Source organism: Apiospora phragmitis (assembly GCF_038363925.1).
Source record: "Apiospora phragmitis strain CBS 135458 chromosome Unknown utg000001l:1.0-2902119.0:1.0-2906034.0, whole genome shotgun sequence".
In the NCBI taxonomy this organism is placed as follows: Eukaryota; Fungi; Ascomycota; class Sordariomycetes; order Amphisphaeriales; family Apiosporaceae; genus Apiospora; species Apiospora phragmitis.
Genome location: NW_027117399.1, coordinates 404,684 through 421,920, shown reverse-complemented (window position 1 = coordinate 421,920; position 17,237 = coordinate 404,684). Strand labels below are relative to the sequence as shown.

The 17,237-nt window shown below is 49.6% G+C and overlaps 6 protein-coding genes across 6 annotated transcripts; 4 read left to right on the top strand and 2 right to left on the bottom strand.

The window, feature by feature from the left end:
* Positions 1-1,116: 1,116 nt before the first annotated feature.
* Positions 1,117-2,574, top strand: PG994_000131 (uncharacterized protein; the record flags this gene model as incomplete). Its single annotated transcript, XM_066851540.1, has 6 exons — positions 1,117-1,224; positions 1,290-1,385; positions 1,444-1,480; positions 1,535-1,602; positions 1,655-2,058; positions 2,118-2,574. The coding sequence occupies 6 exons, from the start codon at positions 1,117-1,119 to the stop codon at positions 2,572-2,574; spliced, it is 1,170 nt and encodes a 389-aa protein (XP_066722172.1).
* Positions 2,575-3,923: 1,349 nt separating this feature from the next.
* On the bottom strand, positions 3,924-4,202 carry PG994_000130 (uncharacterized protein; the record flags this gene model as incomplete). The annotated part of the gene is made up of 1 exon (XM_066851539.1): positions 3,924-4,202. The coding sequence occupies one exon, from the start codon at positions 4,200-4,202 to the stop codon at positions 3,924-3,926; it is 279 nt and encodes a 92-aa protein (XP_066722171.1).
* Positions 4,203-5,953: 1,751 nt separating this feature from the next.
* On the top strand, positions 5,954-6,818 carry PG994_000129 (uncharacterized protein; the record flags this gene model as incomplete). Its single annotated transcript, XM_066851538.1, has 4 exons — positions 5,954-6,044; positions 6,088-6,307; positions 6,456-6,580; positions 6,703-6,818. 4 exons carry the CDS (start codon positions 5,954-5,956, stop codon positions 6,816-6,818), a joined length of 552 nt encoding a protein of 183 aa, XP_066722170.1.
* Positions 6,819-9,216: 2,398 nt separating this feature from the next.
* On the bottom strand, positions 9,217-10,551 carry PG994_000128 (uncharacterized protein; the record flags this gene model as incomplete). The annotated part of the gene is made up of 5 exons (XM_066851537.1): positions 9,217-9,515; positions 9,578-9,844; positions 9,898-10,032; positions 10,143-10,280; positions 10,467-10,551. The coding sequence occupies 5 exons, from the start codon at positions 10,549-10,551 to the stop codon at positions 9,217-9,219; spliced, it is 924 nt and encodes a 307-aa protein (XP_066722169.1).
* A 905-nt stretch (positions 10,552-11,456) lies between these two features.
* On the top strand, positions 11,457-12,974 carry PG994_000127 (caspase domain-containing protein; the record flags this gene model as incomplete). Its single annotated transcript, XM_066851536.1, has 4 exons — positions 11,457-11,591; positions 11,885-12,097; positions 12,158-12,890; positions 12,949-12,974. The coding sequence occupies 4 exons, from the start codon at positions 11,457-11,459 to the stop codon at positions 12,972-12,974; spliced, it is 1,107 nt and encodes a 368-aa protein (XP_066722168.1).
* Positions 12,975-15,320: 2,346 nt separating this feature from the next.
* On the top strand, positions 15,321-16,919 carry PG994_000126 (uncharacterized protein; the record flags this gene model as incomplete). The annotated part of the gene is made up of 3 exons (XM_066851535.1): positions 15,321-15,584; positions 15,716-15,874; positions 15,948-16,919. 3 exons carry the CDS (start codon positions 15,321-15,323, stop codon positions 16,917-16,919), a joined length of 1,395 nt encoding a protein of 464 aa, XP_066722167.1.
* Positions 16,920-17,237: the final 318 nt, after the last annotated feature.

Genomic DNA, 17,237 nt, shown 5'->3' with positions numbered 1-17,237 from the left:
CACCACCATCTTCGAGATTTATGTGATACATCACCACCCAACACATAGCGCGTGATGTGAAGACACAGCCGATTGGCGCAAGCGGCGGAATCGCCGCCTCGCTTATGTACTTGGCTGCCAGCTCTGACGTTATCTCGTCGCACTTGGAGGTCAGATCAAAAAGGAAAGATGACAGAGCGAAGGATGGAGTCAGGGCACACGTGGGAGAGCGTGGTCGACGCCCTTGTTGCGAGTCATCTTCCTTCCCATTGGTAACCGGGCAGCGGTGCAGCCCATCCCGCGGCCAACAGCCGGCGGCTTTCTGGCCCACAAACCACCTTTTTATTCCACTTTCTACGCGGAACATTGCGAGGCTCCGAATTGACAGGTTGGAGCCGCTTGGGCTGTGCACTTCCCTATCATCTTTGGAATAAAGCGGAACGCATTACAAGAATGCTCGGAGGAATCAAGTTCTTACCTTGATCGTGCATCTTGTCGGTGGGAAAGCCGTGGTACGCGGCACGTCTAGCGCTCCCTCGCGATGATCAATTACCATGAATGCTTAGAAGGCCGATGGAAGCCCCAGTGCCGAAGAAGTTTGGGGGGCACAGAAACACGCGTGCACTCTCATCCGCGTGGGTACTAACCACTAAGTTGAGCGCAACCCCAGTTGCATGCAGGCACTGACAGGCCTTCCCCCGATTCGATTGAGCGTAGTCAGACCCCCCTTTGCCAGCCATACAACAGCCAGGGGCCTGGCCTAGTAAGGGGATGCATATTGTACGTAGATTTGCAGGATCATGTTTCATCAGCGGGCTTGGTCATCTCTGCCATCTCTGATAAGTGCAGCGAATAACAGGTCAACCGTCCTCCAGATCTTTCCCCAGATGTGCCATGGAGGTTGCTTCTCTTTAATTGCTTGTTTTCTCCTTGCTGCACCATTTGCCCTGCCCTATACACTCGTTACAACAACTCGGCCGAAAGCGATGGGCCGAAGTGGACAACGCGAACCGAGACACATTGATTGAGCAGTAGGAGTCTCTGACTGAATCTGGGGACGGACCCGGCAGGCTAAGCCTTCCACAGCCACTTTTGCCGAGCAGCCGCTCATCCGCACATCCGTCGGGGACGGAGGCCATGGCTTCGGCCGAGGACGAGTTCATCTACTCCAAGATCAACTATGATGAGCCAATGCCGGCCGCCAACCGGCCCGAGGCCATCATTGGACTCGTCGCACCGTTCATGGTAGGCACTGTCGCTTCAGAGCCTCTTCACGCCTGGATTAACGTTCTGACCCGGTTGCATTATAGATCCTCGCCTGGCTATGCAGCATCTTCCGCTTGTACATTCGACTACGAATCGTCCGCGCTGCAGGTATAGATGACCTCTTCGTCGTCCTCAATATGGTAGGCTCTCAGCTACCGCCAACGGAAGGAAGGATGAATCTAACGTGATGATACGCAGGTCACGATAACAGCAGGATGCATCACAACCTGCATTGGTAAGTTGGGTCATTCGGTCCATTTTCGAGTCATCACTGTTGACACCCAATTAGCTATCAGATTCGGCCTTGGGCAGCATATCCTGCAGGTGGAACGTTGGCAAGTAGAAGGCTTCCAGAAGGTGAGTTTTGCTGGCGACTCCTGCCTATATCTTCTGTACTAACTCCCGCAAGTGCTTCTACGTCATGTTTGCGACCTATGCCTGCTCTGCTGCATTCATCAAGCTAGCATTGCTCTTCCAATACCGCCGGGTCTTTCCTCGTGGGACAACGATGCATACGGTCGTCATTGGCCTGATTGTGTTCACCTCACTCTGGGGAGTGGTGTATGGAGTGATGTCCTGGGTCCCTTGTGTTCCGATTAGCGATTACTGGTTGTCCGAAGCCCCAGACAAGCACTGCTACGGATTCGGAGCGCACCATCCGAAAGCCTTCCTTGGTACGTTCGAGAGTCACACAGCTATAAACATGCTGCTGGATATAACTCTCTTGATCATACCGGGCTTCCTTCTGTGGAGAGAAGGGGGGACCCGAGCGGGTCAAATCCGTCTGTTCGGCTTGTTGTCGATGGGCATGTGGTAAGTTGTTTCTGGCCTATCCTAACATTCGGGGCATCATTGGCTAACCTGGACCTAAGTGTCATTGCACTGGCTGCTTGGCGCCTCCAAACCATCATTGAGCATCAAGCTGCTACATGGCCGACGCGCGACCCGACATGGTACGGACCTATCAGCATCATCTTGTCGGCCCTCGAAGTGCTGGCGGCAAGTATCTGCGCCAGCATCCCCATCTTCTGGCCCATCGTCTCGGAGGGCTGGGGAAAGATCTTTGTCACGCAGGAGATCAAGGTCACGCGCGAAACCCGCTACTTTGACGATGACGACGCAGACGCGTTGACGAACAACGCCCATAGCAGAAATGGGAGCAGTGTCTCGCAAGCCAGCAAATCAGCAAACGGCAAAGACAAGAGCTCGCACTACCGCGACACCTATATCCTGCGGCAGGTAGATCCGCTCCATGGTCTGGACGAGAGGGGGGTGCACGTCACGGCTGCGCCTGGCCAAGAAGAGCGGGGAAAGTGGACGAAGTTATGAGAGCTGCCTTTACTGACATCAAAATTGAGTTTAATTGAGTATAATAGCAGCTAACGGAACATGTATAATGAATGTATACCACTATTACAATCTTATCCTTGTTGACTAACCCGAAGTGACGAACTAGAAATGACGTTTTTCCCTGGTCTCACTGTCGGGACTGTGTTCAGGGACACGGGGTAGATAACCCTCGGTCACCGAGATGCTGCTGGCCCAGGTAGAGCGACCCTCAACGGGTAATTAAGACGCAACTCAGTATTGCTATCTGTATATCGCAAACAAGCATCGCTTAGTATCCACGGAGCCAGCGATCTCGAACAGGAATTATGCTCAAGATGCTTGTGTTAACGGGTGAGGTTACTTGATTGCTTGTAATGTGTCACGCGGGCTGTACTTTTGTAAACGATGAGGAGAAGGGGGGTGGGTTGGTGGCGCGCTCATCAACCTACCGGAGAATGCGCAAAGCTCGGCCCCTATTTTGTTTTTACTGGTGACTCAAAAACTTGCACAAAAAGACTGCCGTCGATCTTTCTCTCGTCTGCTTCAACTGGCTTCTCGCCATCACACACACCACATATGTCCACCAGAGGACTTGCTATTAAAAGCCTCAGACCGGCAGTCTGTCTACCACACATAGAATAATGTATGAGTCGACCACAGAGATTTATATATACACTTAAGAAAGATGCAGCGTTGTTCTGGGTTCAGATCCTTTGATCGCCGCATCCCACTTCATGCTGGCATAACAGCGAGGTACCAAAGTGGTGATTGCTTATGTGCACTAAGGAATTACGGAGGCCCCCTTTAACAATATTGAAGACCTGACCGACACCCCCGTCCCCTACACGCTAGACCTGGCTTTCTAGCTGGTGGATATTCACACGGAGGTCAGGGAGAAAATGTTTAATAATGTTCATCAAAGGCTTCAAGGCATTCGGAACTTGTGTAGTCTTAGTAAAGTTTTGTCCTGGCCAAGTACATTAGGTATCTAGTTATCTAGTTATACACCCACTGTGTTCTTGGTTTCTCCTTTCTCCAACTATCTTGATACCCGTGATAGTCATCATTGCACATTTTCGATGAGGCACAGCTAGGATAGGGGCTCGGCCCCTACGACGAAAACAATTTCCGTGCGCATTTCCAGCTTGTGTGTCCAGGTTCTGATAGGGTATACCCACTTTAGAGAGCCAGTTCCTCTGTTGGCCGGCTCAAAATGAACTTAGTCTTTGGCTCTGCAAACTTCCATGCCATGCCTGCTGCAGCGGCGCCGCCCATGTGGAATTTGTCACATATGCGTGCCCAGCCGGCGCGGCTGCAACTGCCGCCCCTCGAGGGGACTGAACCTCCGCTTACCAACGCCTCATAGCGATGATGCAACTGAAGATGGCCGCAATGGTCCCAGGCAGGCCGAGGCCAATGCCGCAGCCGAGGGCGATCTTGTCGGACCGGGAAAGGCCCTGATCGCTCGTCGTGTCGGGGGTCTTAGTCGGCATGGCCGAATCCGTGTCAGGAGTATGAGTCGGCGGGTCTGGATTGGTTGTCGACGTTGGTACCGAGGTAGGCGCCAATATGGCGTAAACGGTACTTGTGATAGCTCCTGGGGGCGATGTTGTCGCGTTCCAGGCCATGAGGTCACCTGAATTACCTCGTTTCTCGCAAAAATACATGCTATAGCCCGGCAAGCTGATGTACTTCATGGCCACACAGGCCGGTAACGAGGCATCGAAGCTGTGACGTCGAAAGAGAACGAGTCTTTGAATTAGTCGGCGGGTCGTAGTGTGATGTATCCGCAGAGCCGCGGATCTCGATCTGGGTCCGAAGCTAGGGTAGTCGCAGCCACGGCTCTGATCGTAGCCGCATTGCTTTTCTGTGCCATAGACGCGATAGACGCCACCGCAGCTTGCGCGTACGAAACGAACAATGTGAACGCTGCCCAACGGATGATTCGCATGTTGATAGGGATGAAGTCGAGTGCTCGATCGAAATATAAAGAAGATGAGGAGGAACGAAGAAAAGGACAATAAGGCTTTGGACAGCCAACTTTGTTGTATTGGTATTTATGGAACTGGCACTTAAAAGCGAAGGTACCGCTCAGCTTTCAGCTGACCAGGGCATCAGATCGCTTGACAACCCTCACATCCACCTATTAATAGCCCGTTGCCAATAGATTCTCGGGGCTTCTGAGCAACGGAACAGGGGCTCATATCAGGGCCTATGCAGGTGGAGCGGATCCTTGCCATGGAAGGCGGTTATATTTTTTAGTGCGGTAGTACGAGTAACCGGGCTACAGTGTTACACGCGTGTCGAACACACGGCTAGGACCAGTCGATTTTTCAGGTGGTCAATGAAGACGGCTGATTTATAAGCCACAGTTTGCTCAAAAGGCACCATTGTGTTACCGCACATCATGTATACCTAGATAGGTAGCTAGGAGTGTACGACCGAGGGGTGCTGGGCCCGATTTGAGAAAAGGGGTGGGTGCGACAGCGGTTTTTCGACTATCGTATAGCCTCACGACCTTACTACCCATTTCTGGGTTCGGAATTTCGCTATATTGGATCCTTTCCACAGTGTTCTGAGTAAGGACATGAATTATTGATTATCATCATAGCAAAACTCTGATTGAGATCTTTCAGCCAGCTGTGTCTGCCCAAATCTATCTCGGGACAACTGATTCCAACCCGCTTTCCACCGCCGAGGTCGTCCTTGTTGAGTAGCACTGCAAAGCAAAACAGAGCATGAATGCGTTCGAGGGGAAAAGAAACATATACCAACAGTCTCTGAGACGGGCGGGAGCCGCTGATCGAAGAGATTGACACGCTACGTGCGAAGTTTGCTTGGAGAAAAGCTTAGAGCCCCTTAGCCGTATTTCTATGCTATAGCAGTACTACATGATTGCCATAGCTAGACAAGATCTCACGCCAATGGAATACTAGACAAGTGACCGAGTCGATTATATGGCTCTCCATATCCAGTTTGGCCTTCTAGAACACTAAGAAGTTATTAACCACTCTTTCCACAACCAACAGCTTTCTTCGTCTGTATACTGGGACTCTAAATAAATTTGTACTACGCCCGAGAAATCCGGAGGTAATTAAATCGAGTACCTTCATGGCGTGAGCCACGTGAGCTCAATAGAGCAAACCATGTTCATCATGTGTGAAATGTGTCAGTCTCTACTTGTTTGCAAGAAGTGAATTCTGAGAATATTTAGTTATGTATCACCACTAGATCAAGAGTGAATATACATTCTGGCATCAGCCATGTTCCCCCGAGCTTCCTTTTCTTTAGAATTTCTTCATAGATAAACATTACCCAAACATTTACCCACTTCAGAACACTGACAGTCACCTTGATATCTCAACTACTTTATTTCACAATGTCACCACTCAGAACCATCGCTCTCTCGCTGTGGGCCATTATGGCCACAGTAGTCCACGCTTCCATCGGGTCCACAAGCACTCATGTTGGTTTGTTACCCACGGCCATCTTCTCGGCCACTACCTTGGCTAGTGGCACCACGTTTCACCATCTCTACGATGACCAGTCCCCGCAATGCGACTCCGACCCCGTCAGCCACAGCGCCTGGTGCCGTGGATGCCCTTATCTACGTGAGATGCGATCGGTTCCGCGTCAATGAAGGCAAGGATGCGCCGCATGGAAATATCTGGCTCGACGCCTACTGCCACGACGACGCAGGGGAGTTGTGGCACTCCGTCATCAACCTAAATCAGTAAGGAGTTACCCAATAAGCCGCAGTATCAACTGAGACATCACCCAAGAAAATCATTATCAGGAACCGATCCTTTCATTTATGCCCGCAGCCACGCCTGCTTGCCCCCCTTTACGAAGATTTCATGAAGCTAACACCAAGTCCACAGTTGCCTGCAAAACACCGGTGGAATTCTGCAGCCCCTGGCAGACGGAGACTTTGCTACCACGTGTTGGTCCCCTCAGCTTGAAGCTGCCCCGGCAACCTACATGATTGTGTACTGTTACCCTGGTGGTGATCAGCCGCCCTGGCAAACTGCCTTTGATTTCCATAAGACTCCATTACTTGACAAACGATTTTGCTATGAAAGACCGATGAATGTCAACAATACTAATCCTATCTCTGTTCCTTTTTAGGCAACTCGGATGTCTTGAGCATCAACGCTGAGGGTGATTTCGAGTGTTTTGGAATCCGTGGCTGTGCCTGGAACCATAGCAGCTGTACCGACAAGCCGGATGGCGTGAACGGTTAAGGGGTTAGCACATACCCCACCATCGATTATTTATTGGCCTATAGAGCTGTGACTTAGAGGCTTGCATTTATCCCCAACTCATTATTACCAGTTTTTGCTTATTACAAGGCTACAAACGGAGATTTTATAGTCGATTATACTATCTGTGTGACGTAATAATTTAACCTTGAGACTATTTAAGCTCGAAAGTCAAGTCTATATACTATGTTAAGATGGTTACCTTTAATATAGTGTGGGTTTATTCTAAATCTAAGTAAAGTAGTATAACGTATCCTATAAGCGAATATCTTATTTTTTTATACCCTTTTTAATAAAATATAAATTAATTTTATTATAACGTATTTAATATATTAAAATTAATCGGATTCTTTATTTTTAGATATTTTTATATTATTCTAATAAGTGCGCGTATTATACCCGGGCTTTCTATAGATTTTATAACGCTATAAGCGTGTCTTAAACGTCCTCGTACGATTACTCCTCCGACGCGATTCGTTTTATAATTATTTATTAATGTCTTTTTAAGACTATAAGTCTTTTTTAGCTTATATATAAAGTGATTTTTTATTTTATAGCCGTTTCTTTTTTATACGGCGGCGCCGGCTAAATATTTTATTTATTTTTTAAAATATTACGTTTTTATTTTTTAAAAGAATAACTCGGTATATAATATATATTATAACCTTTATAATTTAATTAAAACTAATTAAAATAAATATTAAAAAATTATTTTAATACTATACGATACGGTTTTAAATATATTCGGTTTAAGATTAAGTTTTAATTAAATTATTTAAAGTTTTTAATTCTTAAAGAATAAATAGGCTAAAAAACGTCCCCGGAAGTGTTAAAATATATAACTTTATATCTAACTATAAAATAATATATTCCGGATTATACGAAACGAGTCTTATTTTTTAAAAGCCTCTTCGTATATTCGAAACGGTGAAAATCGCTTAAAACGCTTTTAAAAACGCTGGTAAGAAGTCTTCCTTTAAGATATAAGTGATATGCGCTCGTATAAGATATTTAATTTATTTTCCGTACGCCTTTTTTAATATACGAAAATAGCCGATATTAAGAGGTTAGAACTTATGCGACGAATGAGAAGATATATAGAGTATAATAATTAAGTTCTTTTTATAATAGAGTTTAAAAGTTATCGAGTGGTGGCTTTCGTGGCCGTTTAGGACTAGGAGGTGATAACGATTTTTTATACGAGACTTAGTATATTAATTAAAGTGTCGAATTTAGTTCTCGCCTTTTTTATTCGTGGTTTAATTTTTTTTAGTAACTATAATTATTTAGTCTTTTAATAATAGGCTGTTTTCGTATTAAAAAGAGAGGTGCGTTTTCCCGGTAAAAATAATATACGAAGGGATGGCGTAACCGTGTAATCCGACGCCCTAAATAATTATAACCTATTCCTAATTCTTTTATTATATTGCCTTAAGTTTTCCGCGTTAATCGGAGGTAGTTACGATTATTTTAGACGAGATTTAACTTATAAGAAAGCCGGTTTCGTTAGTTATAGATATCCTCTTTTTAGATTCCGTATTTATAAATTATATTCTATACGAAAGTAAACTATGCGCGATACGCGTTAGGATTTTTATAAAGGATTTTTTAATAATCGATTCTTTAGTTAAAACGTGTTTAGAGGTTTAGTTATTATTATACGAAATTAAAGGCTTAATTAACGTTGACGCATCTCGTATTATATAAATTAAATAATTAATTCGCTATATTTTTTATATTATTTAATCGGGAAGAAATAATTACGTATTTAAATTAATAATATATTAAATAATCGCATTTTTTTAAAATTTAAAAGCTTTTAAGAATTCGTAAATATTTCGCGTTATATAAGTTAATTATTTCGTTTATGTTATAAAGTTTTTAATAAGATATAATAAATTAATATAACCTTTTATATATTTAAAGTTAAGTTTTTCTAAAGCGCTTAAAACGCTAGAATTATATTACTCTCTTTTTAAAGTTATAGCATTTTCGGACATAAAAGAATATAAAAAAAGGTTAAGGCTATGAGGAAATTTATAAAAGTGGGACATTCGCTTGTGTAGGACATTCACTTGTGGGATACGTTACCCCGACTTAGCCCACTGCCTTTGGGAACGCCATGACTAGAACAAGTCACAAGGATCAAGATGAGTACTTTAAATCGTGTGAATTCAGTAGCGTGACCTAAGGACTAGAAAGTGTTGGCCTTTGAATGAGGTTTCAGCTACTTGGCCTGCAGTCGACGCATGGCACTACCGATGCTGAAGAGCCAATACGCAGGAAAACGGTCATAAACGTGCAGCAGTGTTCCAGTCGTCCCGACATCAATGTTTCCCGTGTCATGTACCTCCGTGTCGATCTCATATCATGGATGCCTTCAATCCTCATCACCGTATTCCTCCTCATAAGCCTCTGCATATTCTTCCTCGTACTCCTCTCGTGCCTCTGCGAGCTCTTCGAGGTCACTGGAGCTGGCACTCGAGGATTTGGCATCATCGAGGGCTTCCTGGTACTCTTCACGCGCTTCTGCAAGCGAGGAGTGATCATCCTCATCGATAGGCGGAGGAGCCATAGGTGGGGCTTGGCTGTAGGGGTCCCCGCCATAACCTGCTGGAGGAGCTTCGTATGATTGTTGAGCATACGCTTGCTGTTTGCGCTCTTCGTCAGAATCATCATCTGCAGAATGTTAGCTATCTTATTTCTTAGGCGCAGCTGAGGGCATATGGAGATCGACGAACCGAGAGCGTTGTGCAACAAAGCCCCTCCAACAGCACCAGCGGCAAGACCACCAGCAGCACCTAGAAGCATGCCACTGGACCCAGACTTCTTCTCCTGCTGTTGCTGTTGCGGGTACGGGCTGCTACCAGGATATCCTCCATACTGCTGTGGAGGGGGACCTCCATATTGCTGCGGAGGGGGACCTCCATATTGCTGCGGAGGGGGAGGCGAGCCGTATCCAGGGGCACCACCATATGAGGGGGCGCCACCGTACGAAGGGTCAGGACCTCTTGTGTCAGAACCACCCCCGCGTTGAATCCGGGCGCTTCCCACTGCGAACGACCGCTGGCCTCCTCAACGTAGTACCATCGCTGATGTTGCTGGTCAAATTGGGGAATCCAGCCCTGAGGAATCGGAGGCTTGTCACGTGGGGGTGAGTACACTGGCCCGGGTGGTGCCCCACCGTAAGATTGCTCTATCGGATTGATGTTAGCATTGAGCAAGACCCCTGACGAGAGAAAAAGAATATGTAAAAGAATATCGGCAAGGAATGAGTGGTGGTATCTGAATGGGAACGGGACTCACGTGGGGGCACCGGAGGTGGGTATTGATTGCCGTATTCCGGACCCGGGGGAGGTGCTTGAGAGTAAGATTGTGGTGGCGGAGGGCCGGAGCCGCCGGGGTAACCTGAATGGCCGCCGTACCCGTCGTATCCGCGAGTGGCTGGTGATTGAATCAAGTCAGTGACAATATCTTGGAATCTGGGAAGCTAGTGCGTAGACATGGGCCGAATCGCGTAGCGTAAAACGGAGCGTTGCGGCGGTATTGCGTAAGTCGCAAGGAACACGCTGCCGACTTCCGAAAAGAAAGGTCTAGTGAAGACTGAAGACGGTATATGGGATGACCAACCTTGTGGTGGCTGCTGCTGTTCGTCCTTCTTGCCCCCCAAATCAAGATCGTCGAGCTTGTCGGCGAGCTTCTTGAAGAAAGACATGCTTGCGTACTTAGTGTAGTGGCTGAAAAGTAGAGACGATGGTTTGGTGGGATTCCAGGGCGAAAAGAGGAATAATGTAGACGTGTCTGGGTTGGCAGGGCTGACCGTCTATTGTGTCAGTGTCACTGCCCACTGCCAAGCAAATAGTGCACCGAGCGGTACGGCGAGGAGGAGCAATCTGAGTTTTTGTGTCTGCAATCGCGCGAATCAACTGCGATTCTGAGTTGGCAGTTGGAGTCTGTCCCCTCCCACATATGTCGACCCTCAATGATGAGTGGCAAGGTGGTGCTTGCGACAACTTGGCGGCTGTTTCGGGGAATGACCACGATCTACGGAGTACCAAAGCGCCAATTGTGCGATCCCGCGGGCGGGCTAAGACACTGGAGTCGCTTTTCAGGCCTAGGATGGGGGTCCCAAGACCAGGTAAAGGCCCCCCAAACGGAGCCGCCAAGCGCTATGCCCCGCCAACTGATGCCGCCCAGCATTCCTGGCTGGCCATATGAATACCGAATACCCCGCTCCCAGGCTGTTTGCCAGCTACCTCCCACGCTTACCGACCATCCCACCACCTGAAGCTGCATGGATGCCCTCGGTTTCGATTGCGGTTTGACGGCGTGACACATGCAACAGCACAGATCTGCCCCTCGTTTCAAAGGAAAGCTTGCAGCCAAACAGGCAACCTACCTAGCATTCACTTGGACAATCTGGCCAACCGCACAAACACACCAGCCTCGCGCTGACGAATGCAACCGCCGACATTCCTTCGCTCTGTTTGCCCTTAACTACCCACTGTGCGGACATTCCCATCTCTAGTCCTCCCATTTCGCCCTCCTGTTCGGAAAACAGCATACGGTTTTCACCATCTTTTGTTTCTCTGAGCAAACCCGGAGCTGAATCCGTACAAGATGTCCTACCAACAAGGCTACGGTGGGGGATACGGTGGAGGCGGCTACCCAGGAGGCGGGTATAATCAACCACCACCCCAGCAGCACGGCGGCGGATACGGTCAACCGCCACCTCAACAGCAGTACGGCGGACAGGTATGCACATATTCGAGCCCGTCCCTTCGGCCCCGTACTTCCTAGGATCGTAATGCGCTCGTTGCTGACCCAAATACAATTTAGTATGGTGGCCCCCCCGCCGCAACATCACAACCGCTATCCGGCGCCCAACCATCCTCCGCCTCCAGGCCTTGACCCGTACGGATACCCGATAAACTCACGTCCCGAATATGGCCACCAGGCAGGCGGCCCTCGAGGCGATGTACCCCCTCCCCCTCCGCTCCTCAGCATTTCGGAACCGGTGCTCCCGAGGGCTATACTTTCCAATACAGTCATTGTACAGGCAAGCGCAAGGTATGGAAGCCATTGCAATAGCATATAACTACGTGTCTTTGAAAAAGAGACGAGCGCTGACATGTCATCAGGCTTTGCTCATCGGAATCAACTATATTGGCCAGGAAGGCGAACTGAGGGGATGCATCAACGACACTAAGAATGTTTCTGCTTTCCTCATGGAGCGCTACAATTACAAGCGCGAGGACATGGTACGTTGTTTTCCTCTCGCGGCGAATGTCTTGACTCCCACGGCTCATACTCCTTTATAGATCATCTTGACAGACGACACTTCCGACCCACGACTCCAACCGACGAAGGCAAACATCTTGCGAGGCATGCAATGGCTCGTCGAAGGCGCCCGTGCTGATGATGCTCTTTTCCTGCATTATTCTGGACACGGCGGCCAAACCGAGGATTTGGACGGCGACGAGGACGATGGTTACGATGAAGTCATCTACCCCCTCGACTACAAGACGCAAGGCCACATTGTCGACGATGAAATCCACCATGTCGTTGTGAAGCCGCTCATGCCTGGTGTTAGACTGACGGCCATCTTTGACTCTTGCCATTCTGGTACCGTCATGGATCTGCCATATGTTTACTCGACCAAGGGCGTGGCGAAAGAACCTAACCTCGCTGCGGAAGCGGGACAGGGTCTCCTCAGCGCAGTGTCGGCGTATGCGTCAGGTGACATGGCGGGTGTGGCCAAGAGTGTTTTCGGCTTCGCCAGGACAGCCTTCAAGGGCGATGGCGCGCACAAGAAGACCATAGAGACGAAGACCAGTCCTGCAGACGTTATCATGTGGTCGGGTAGCAAGGACGACCAAACCTCGGCCGATGCGAGCATCGCGCAACAGGCCACGGGAGCTATGTCGTGGGCCTTCATCTCTGCCATTAAGGAGAACCCACAACAGAGCTACGTCCAGCTATTGAACAGCATTCGTGATCTTCTGGAGACGAAGTACTCGCAGAAACCACAACTGTCTTGCAGTCACCCGCTCGGTAAGTAACAAATGCTACGGTCCCGTGTATGAGAGTCATGCTAACTTTTTTCCGCCAGACACTAACCTTCTGTTCGTGATGTAATATTCCCATGGCTGTCCTCTTTGACGATGGAGATTATGGTTGCTACCTGCATTGAATTGGTGGTCCGTTCGTGCATATGCTTCGTACGGACGGGAACTTCCCGATTCGCTCGGCTTTCTATGACGGGCATCTGTTCCGAAATGTGCGTCCAAGTAGCTTAATGCTCAGGAATCCCTGTCACCTGTGTCCAATCCCATACTACAACTCCCTCTTCGTCAATGATTTAACTGTTCATATCGAGGGCCGCAAACAACCATACGTAGTGACATGGGTGATGAACCTCGGGTCCTAGTCTGGATAGGCTGGCATCATTTCATTTACCAACCAGTTGGCTACCTACTAACAACGACACATGAGGGTTAGAATCGGGATACAAACCTGTGCAAGACTCCAGGGTCTAAATCGTAGATAGAAGATCTAAGTACGGTCCCAAGGTCCAGGCTCACGCAGGGTTTTATTTGGCTCTCACAGCTGAGCTGTAGTAGCAAGTCTAGATGAGTAGCCAAGAGAATCGTTCCTTTTGCCCCATGTCTAGACCAACCAGTTACCCCACCGATCCTCAGCTTTCAACTATCCAGCTGCGCCGCCTTCGAGACTAGGGTTCTCGGCCGGTCCAGAGTGTCGGAAAGAAAACCACCTGGCCAATTGGCCAAGCAAAAGACGAGACGACCCACTCAGCCTCATGCTTATCGCAACCGCACTTCCTTTTCCATACGCCTCCATACGCTGGGCAAGATAAGCACATACACGAACACTGGTGTCTTTGTGGTATTGTATCATCAGTCTGAGACCCTGTCTGAAATCCTGCCTGCTGTTGCGAAATTGGAATGTAGGACCTTTTCACTGTTGCGCCGGGTAGTACGATGTGTACCCTTTGTCACTGTATATATGTAACTGATGCCCACGATGTCTTGTCAACAATATAGGCCGAAGCATCAACGTTGCGCCGGCCGACACACCCACACTTCGATCAGGGCTTTGTTGGTTCGAGAACTCTCCCGGCCCTGACACTCGGGGCCTGGCATGATGCCACCAGCCGGCCCCACCAACGCTGTAACGAACACAGCTGGAGCTGCTAGTGAAAATCTAGCCCGTTAACGCGTTATTGGTATTGAATGGCGTTACTGTTGGTGCTATTAGTAGTACAGTAGCGTTTTCGATAGCAGTAGCATCGGAAGTTTCTAGCCTAGAAGCTCGCTTTACTCGCTAGGTCCTCCATCGGCGACATAAGGTTAGCCCATCGACACAAGGGGAAGAAAAAGAGAAAAAGGAAAACTTTAGCGGCGATGTATGAAACATAATTTGGGAACTCTTGTCCAGAGTACCTCAGGTACTAAAATGATACCATCTTCGAAACATCTTACCAGCTGTTGTTATTGGGAATAACCGAAAGTGCTGACTTGCTGATATTGGAAAATACCGTGGATATACGATACACCTCTGCTTGGTACGGCTGCTTCTTGGCGAACATGCCGTGACTTTGGTGTTTCAGTGCTGCAAGCCCAACTGCGGAATCCGCGTACAGATACTTACTTGCCTTGATACGAACAACATGACGGGCATATCAGTCTTCTGGCAAACGAGTCACTCGTATGCGATGGGGGCAAATTCTTCGTGGCTTTTCTCATATCCCCAAAGTCTGGCCGTCCCCACCACGCTACCCGTACAAGGGACTTCTTAGCCCTACTAGTATCCTACCCCTGAATCATAGTGACGCGGGATATCTCAGCGGACGCCGATTAGACAGCTGAAAATTATCCCTTCTTCGAAAGATGTCCGCGTCGGTTCGCGCCAACAAGGAAGAACTCACTTACAGAGTACTGCATCGATGCATGGGTATCCCCGCGGCATTCCACCCTAGGGGTTGACGAGGAATGGTTCACACGCTATTTCGTGCCACCACCAGGCCCCAATCTGAGTAATCTTCCCTGGACATGTCCGCTACACGATCTTTTATAAGAAGACGAAGGCCAGCCAAGGCCTGGCCAGCCGACAATGGTTCTGACAATGTATAGATTACTACTAATGATAGGAAGTATCCTTATACAATCATGTCAGCTTGACTTACCGTCATCAGCCGCCCCAGTGCTAGTATAGTTGGCTCCTACCCAGCGGGCTGATGTCCTCTTCGTTGGACTACATTTGCTGTTGTCGAGTGTCCTTCGTTTGGTGTCCTGGACTTGCAATATTTGCTGTTTCCTCCCCTCCTTCTTTCGGGCCAGTCATCTTCCACTGACAGTTTGCGCACTCGAGCTTACATCGTGGCTTTGCTTTCCTTTTTCTCCTTCGTTCCTAATTTGTCCATTCCTTTACATCGTCTCGATGGCTACCCAAGGAGCCTTCGCTATGAGCAAGTCATCGCCTGACTTGTTCAAGCGTCGGCTGCTATGGCTCGTTCTCACGGTCCTTGTCGTTGTGACGCTTTCCTACCTATCTCATCAGCGCCACACCGACCTGCAATCGGTCACCCCGCTTCCCGTCTCGCTTCCCCACGAAGGTGAGAGGATACAAGAAAAGGAGGGGGGAAAGGAGAAGGAGAAAGAGCCGGAATGGACTTTTGTTGTCGGTCGAGACGACCTGAACTACGGCTTGTCGGACGAGCAATGTGACGTAAGTCCACCTGATATCTCATGTGATGCAACGAAACGCAAGTCTGGCAGTCCATCTTTCGGAATCTTGTTCTTGTCCTTCCTTGCTTTTGTTTTCGGGGAAACGCATGACTGACGACGTTGTGGAACCAGATTGCTTTCCCGCTCCTATACCAAGAGATATACCGGGCCCGTGATCACTTGTTGAAGTTGAACCGGACAATCAAGGAGAAGGATGTCCACGTCGACAGAAAAGGCTCGTACGACGGGCGCACGCATGGTGAATTCCAGTGTATGATCCTCGATGGAGAGGTAAGTCAGCCCCTGCGCTTGAAATGGTGTTTTCATGTTGTACGTGGGCACAAGTCTTACAGAGCCGCAACAGCTATATATCATCAAAGAAGTTCGCGGGGAACCGGATCGTTCTCGAGGTCTGGCCGCTCTCGCGAACATGTACCGCGCCATCTCCTCGATGCCAGATGCGCGCCACCAGATCCCCAACATCGAGTTCACCTTCGACATTGAGGACATCGCACAGGAGGGCGAGCATAACAAAGAGCGCATCCGCTGGACATGGGCTCGCCACAAGGATAACCCATGGCACTGGGCCATGCCCGACTTCGACGGCTGGTCCTACCCCGACGACGGCGTCGCCTCCTTCGTGCAGTTCCGCGAGGACGTGGCCGAGCTCGAGGCCAACTACACCCGGGAGTGGTACGACAAGCCGCAGAAGCTCGCGTGGCGCGGCAGCTTCGCGCAGAACGGCGAGCTGCGGCGGGCGCTCGTCAAGGCGGCGGCGGGCAAGTCGTGGAGCGACGTGAAGCCGATCGACTGGCACGACCGCAAGGACCTGCTCGCGATGCAGGACTTCTGCAAGTACCAGTACGTGGCGCACACCGAGGGCAACTCGTGGAGCGGGCGGCTGCGGTACCTGCACGTGTGCGACAGCGTGCCGGTCGTGCACGAGCTGAGCTACGCGGCGCATTACTACCCGCTGCTGGTGGCGTCGGGCCCCAGCCAGAACTACGTGCAGGTGCAGCGCAACTGGTCCGACCTCGTGCCCCAGATGGAGGCGCTCCTCGCCGACCCGGAGCGCACGCGCGCCATCGCGGCCGAGAGCGTCCGCGTCTTCCGCGACCGCTACCTCACGCCCGCCGCCGAGGCCTGCTACTGGCGCCGCCTGTTCCGCGCCTGGCGCGCCGTCATGGACTTCGAGCCGCGCACCCACTACGTCCACCGCGACGAGTCGCGCAAGCGGCGCGGCGTCAGCTGGGAGCGCTTCGCCTTCCGGCAGGAGAAGAGCTTCGAGCACGGCTTCCTCGTCGAGGACAATATCAAGGACGAAGAGCCGGAGTAAAACTGAAAACAAAGAAGAAACGAAAAAGCGCCCCATGACACACGCACACAAACGAACATGCGATAATGAGCGACGTTGCTACCGATTAATTATAGACATGAGAGTGATAGAGAGCATCTGGCCGTTTCTGAAATCGCGGTTATAGAGCCCGCGAGGAGAGATAGAAAGAAAACCAGAGGACCGGTGGAAAAGGGGGTCGTGGCGTGGCGTTTTAGGAGTTTCGCATCATGACGTCGCGATGGATGTGTTTCACATGTATGACCAGCTGGGAGCATAGAATCTGCCCGGATTAGAAAGAGGCCTCTTGTATAATTTGAT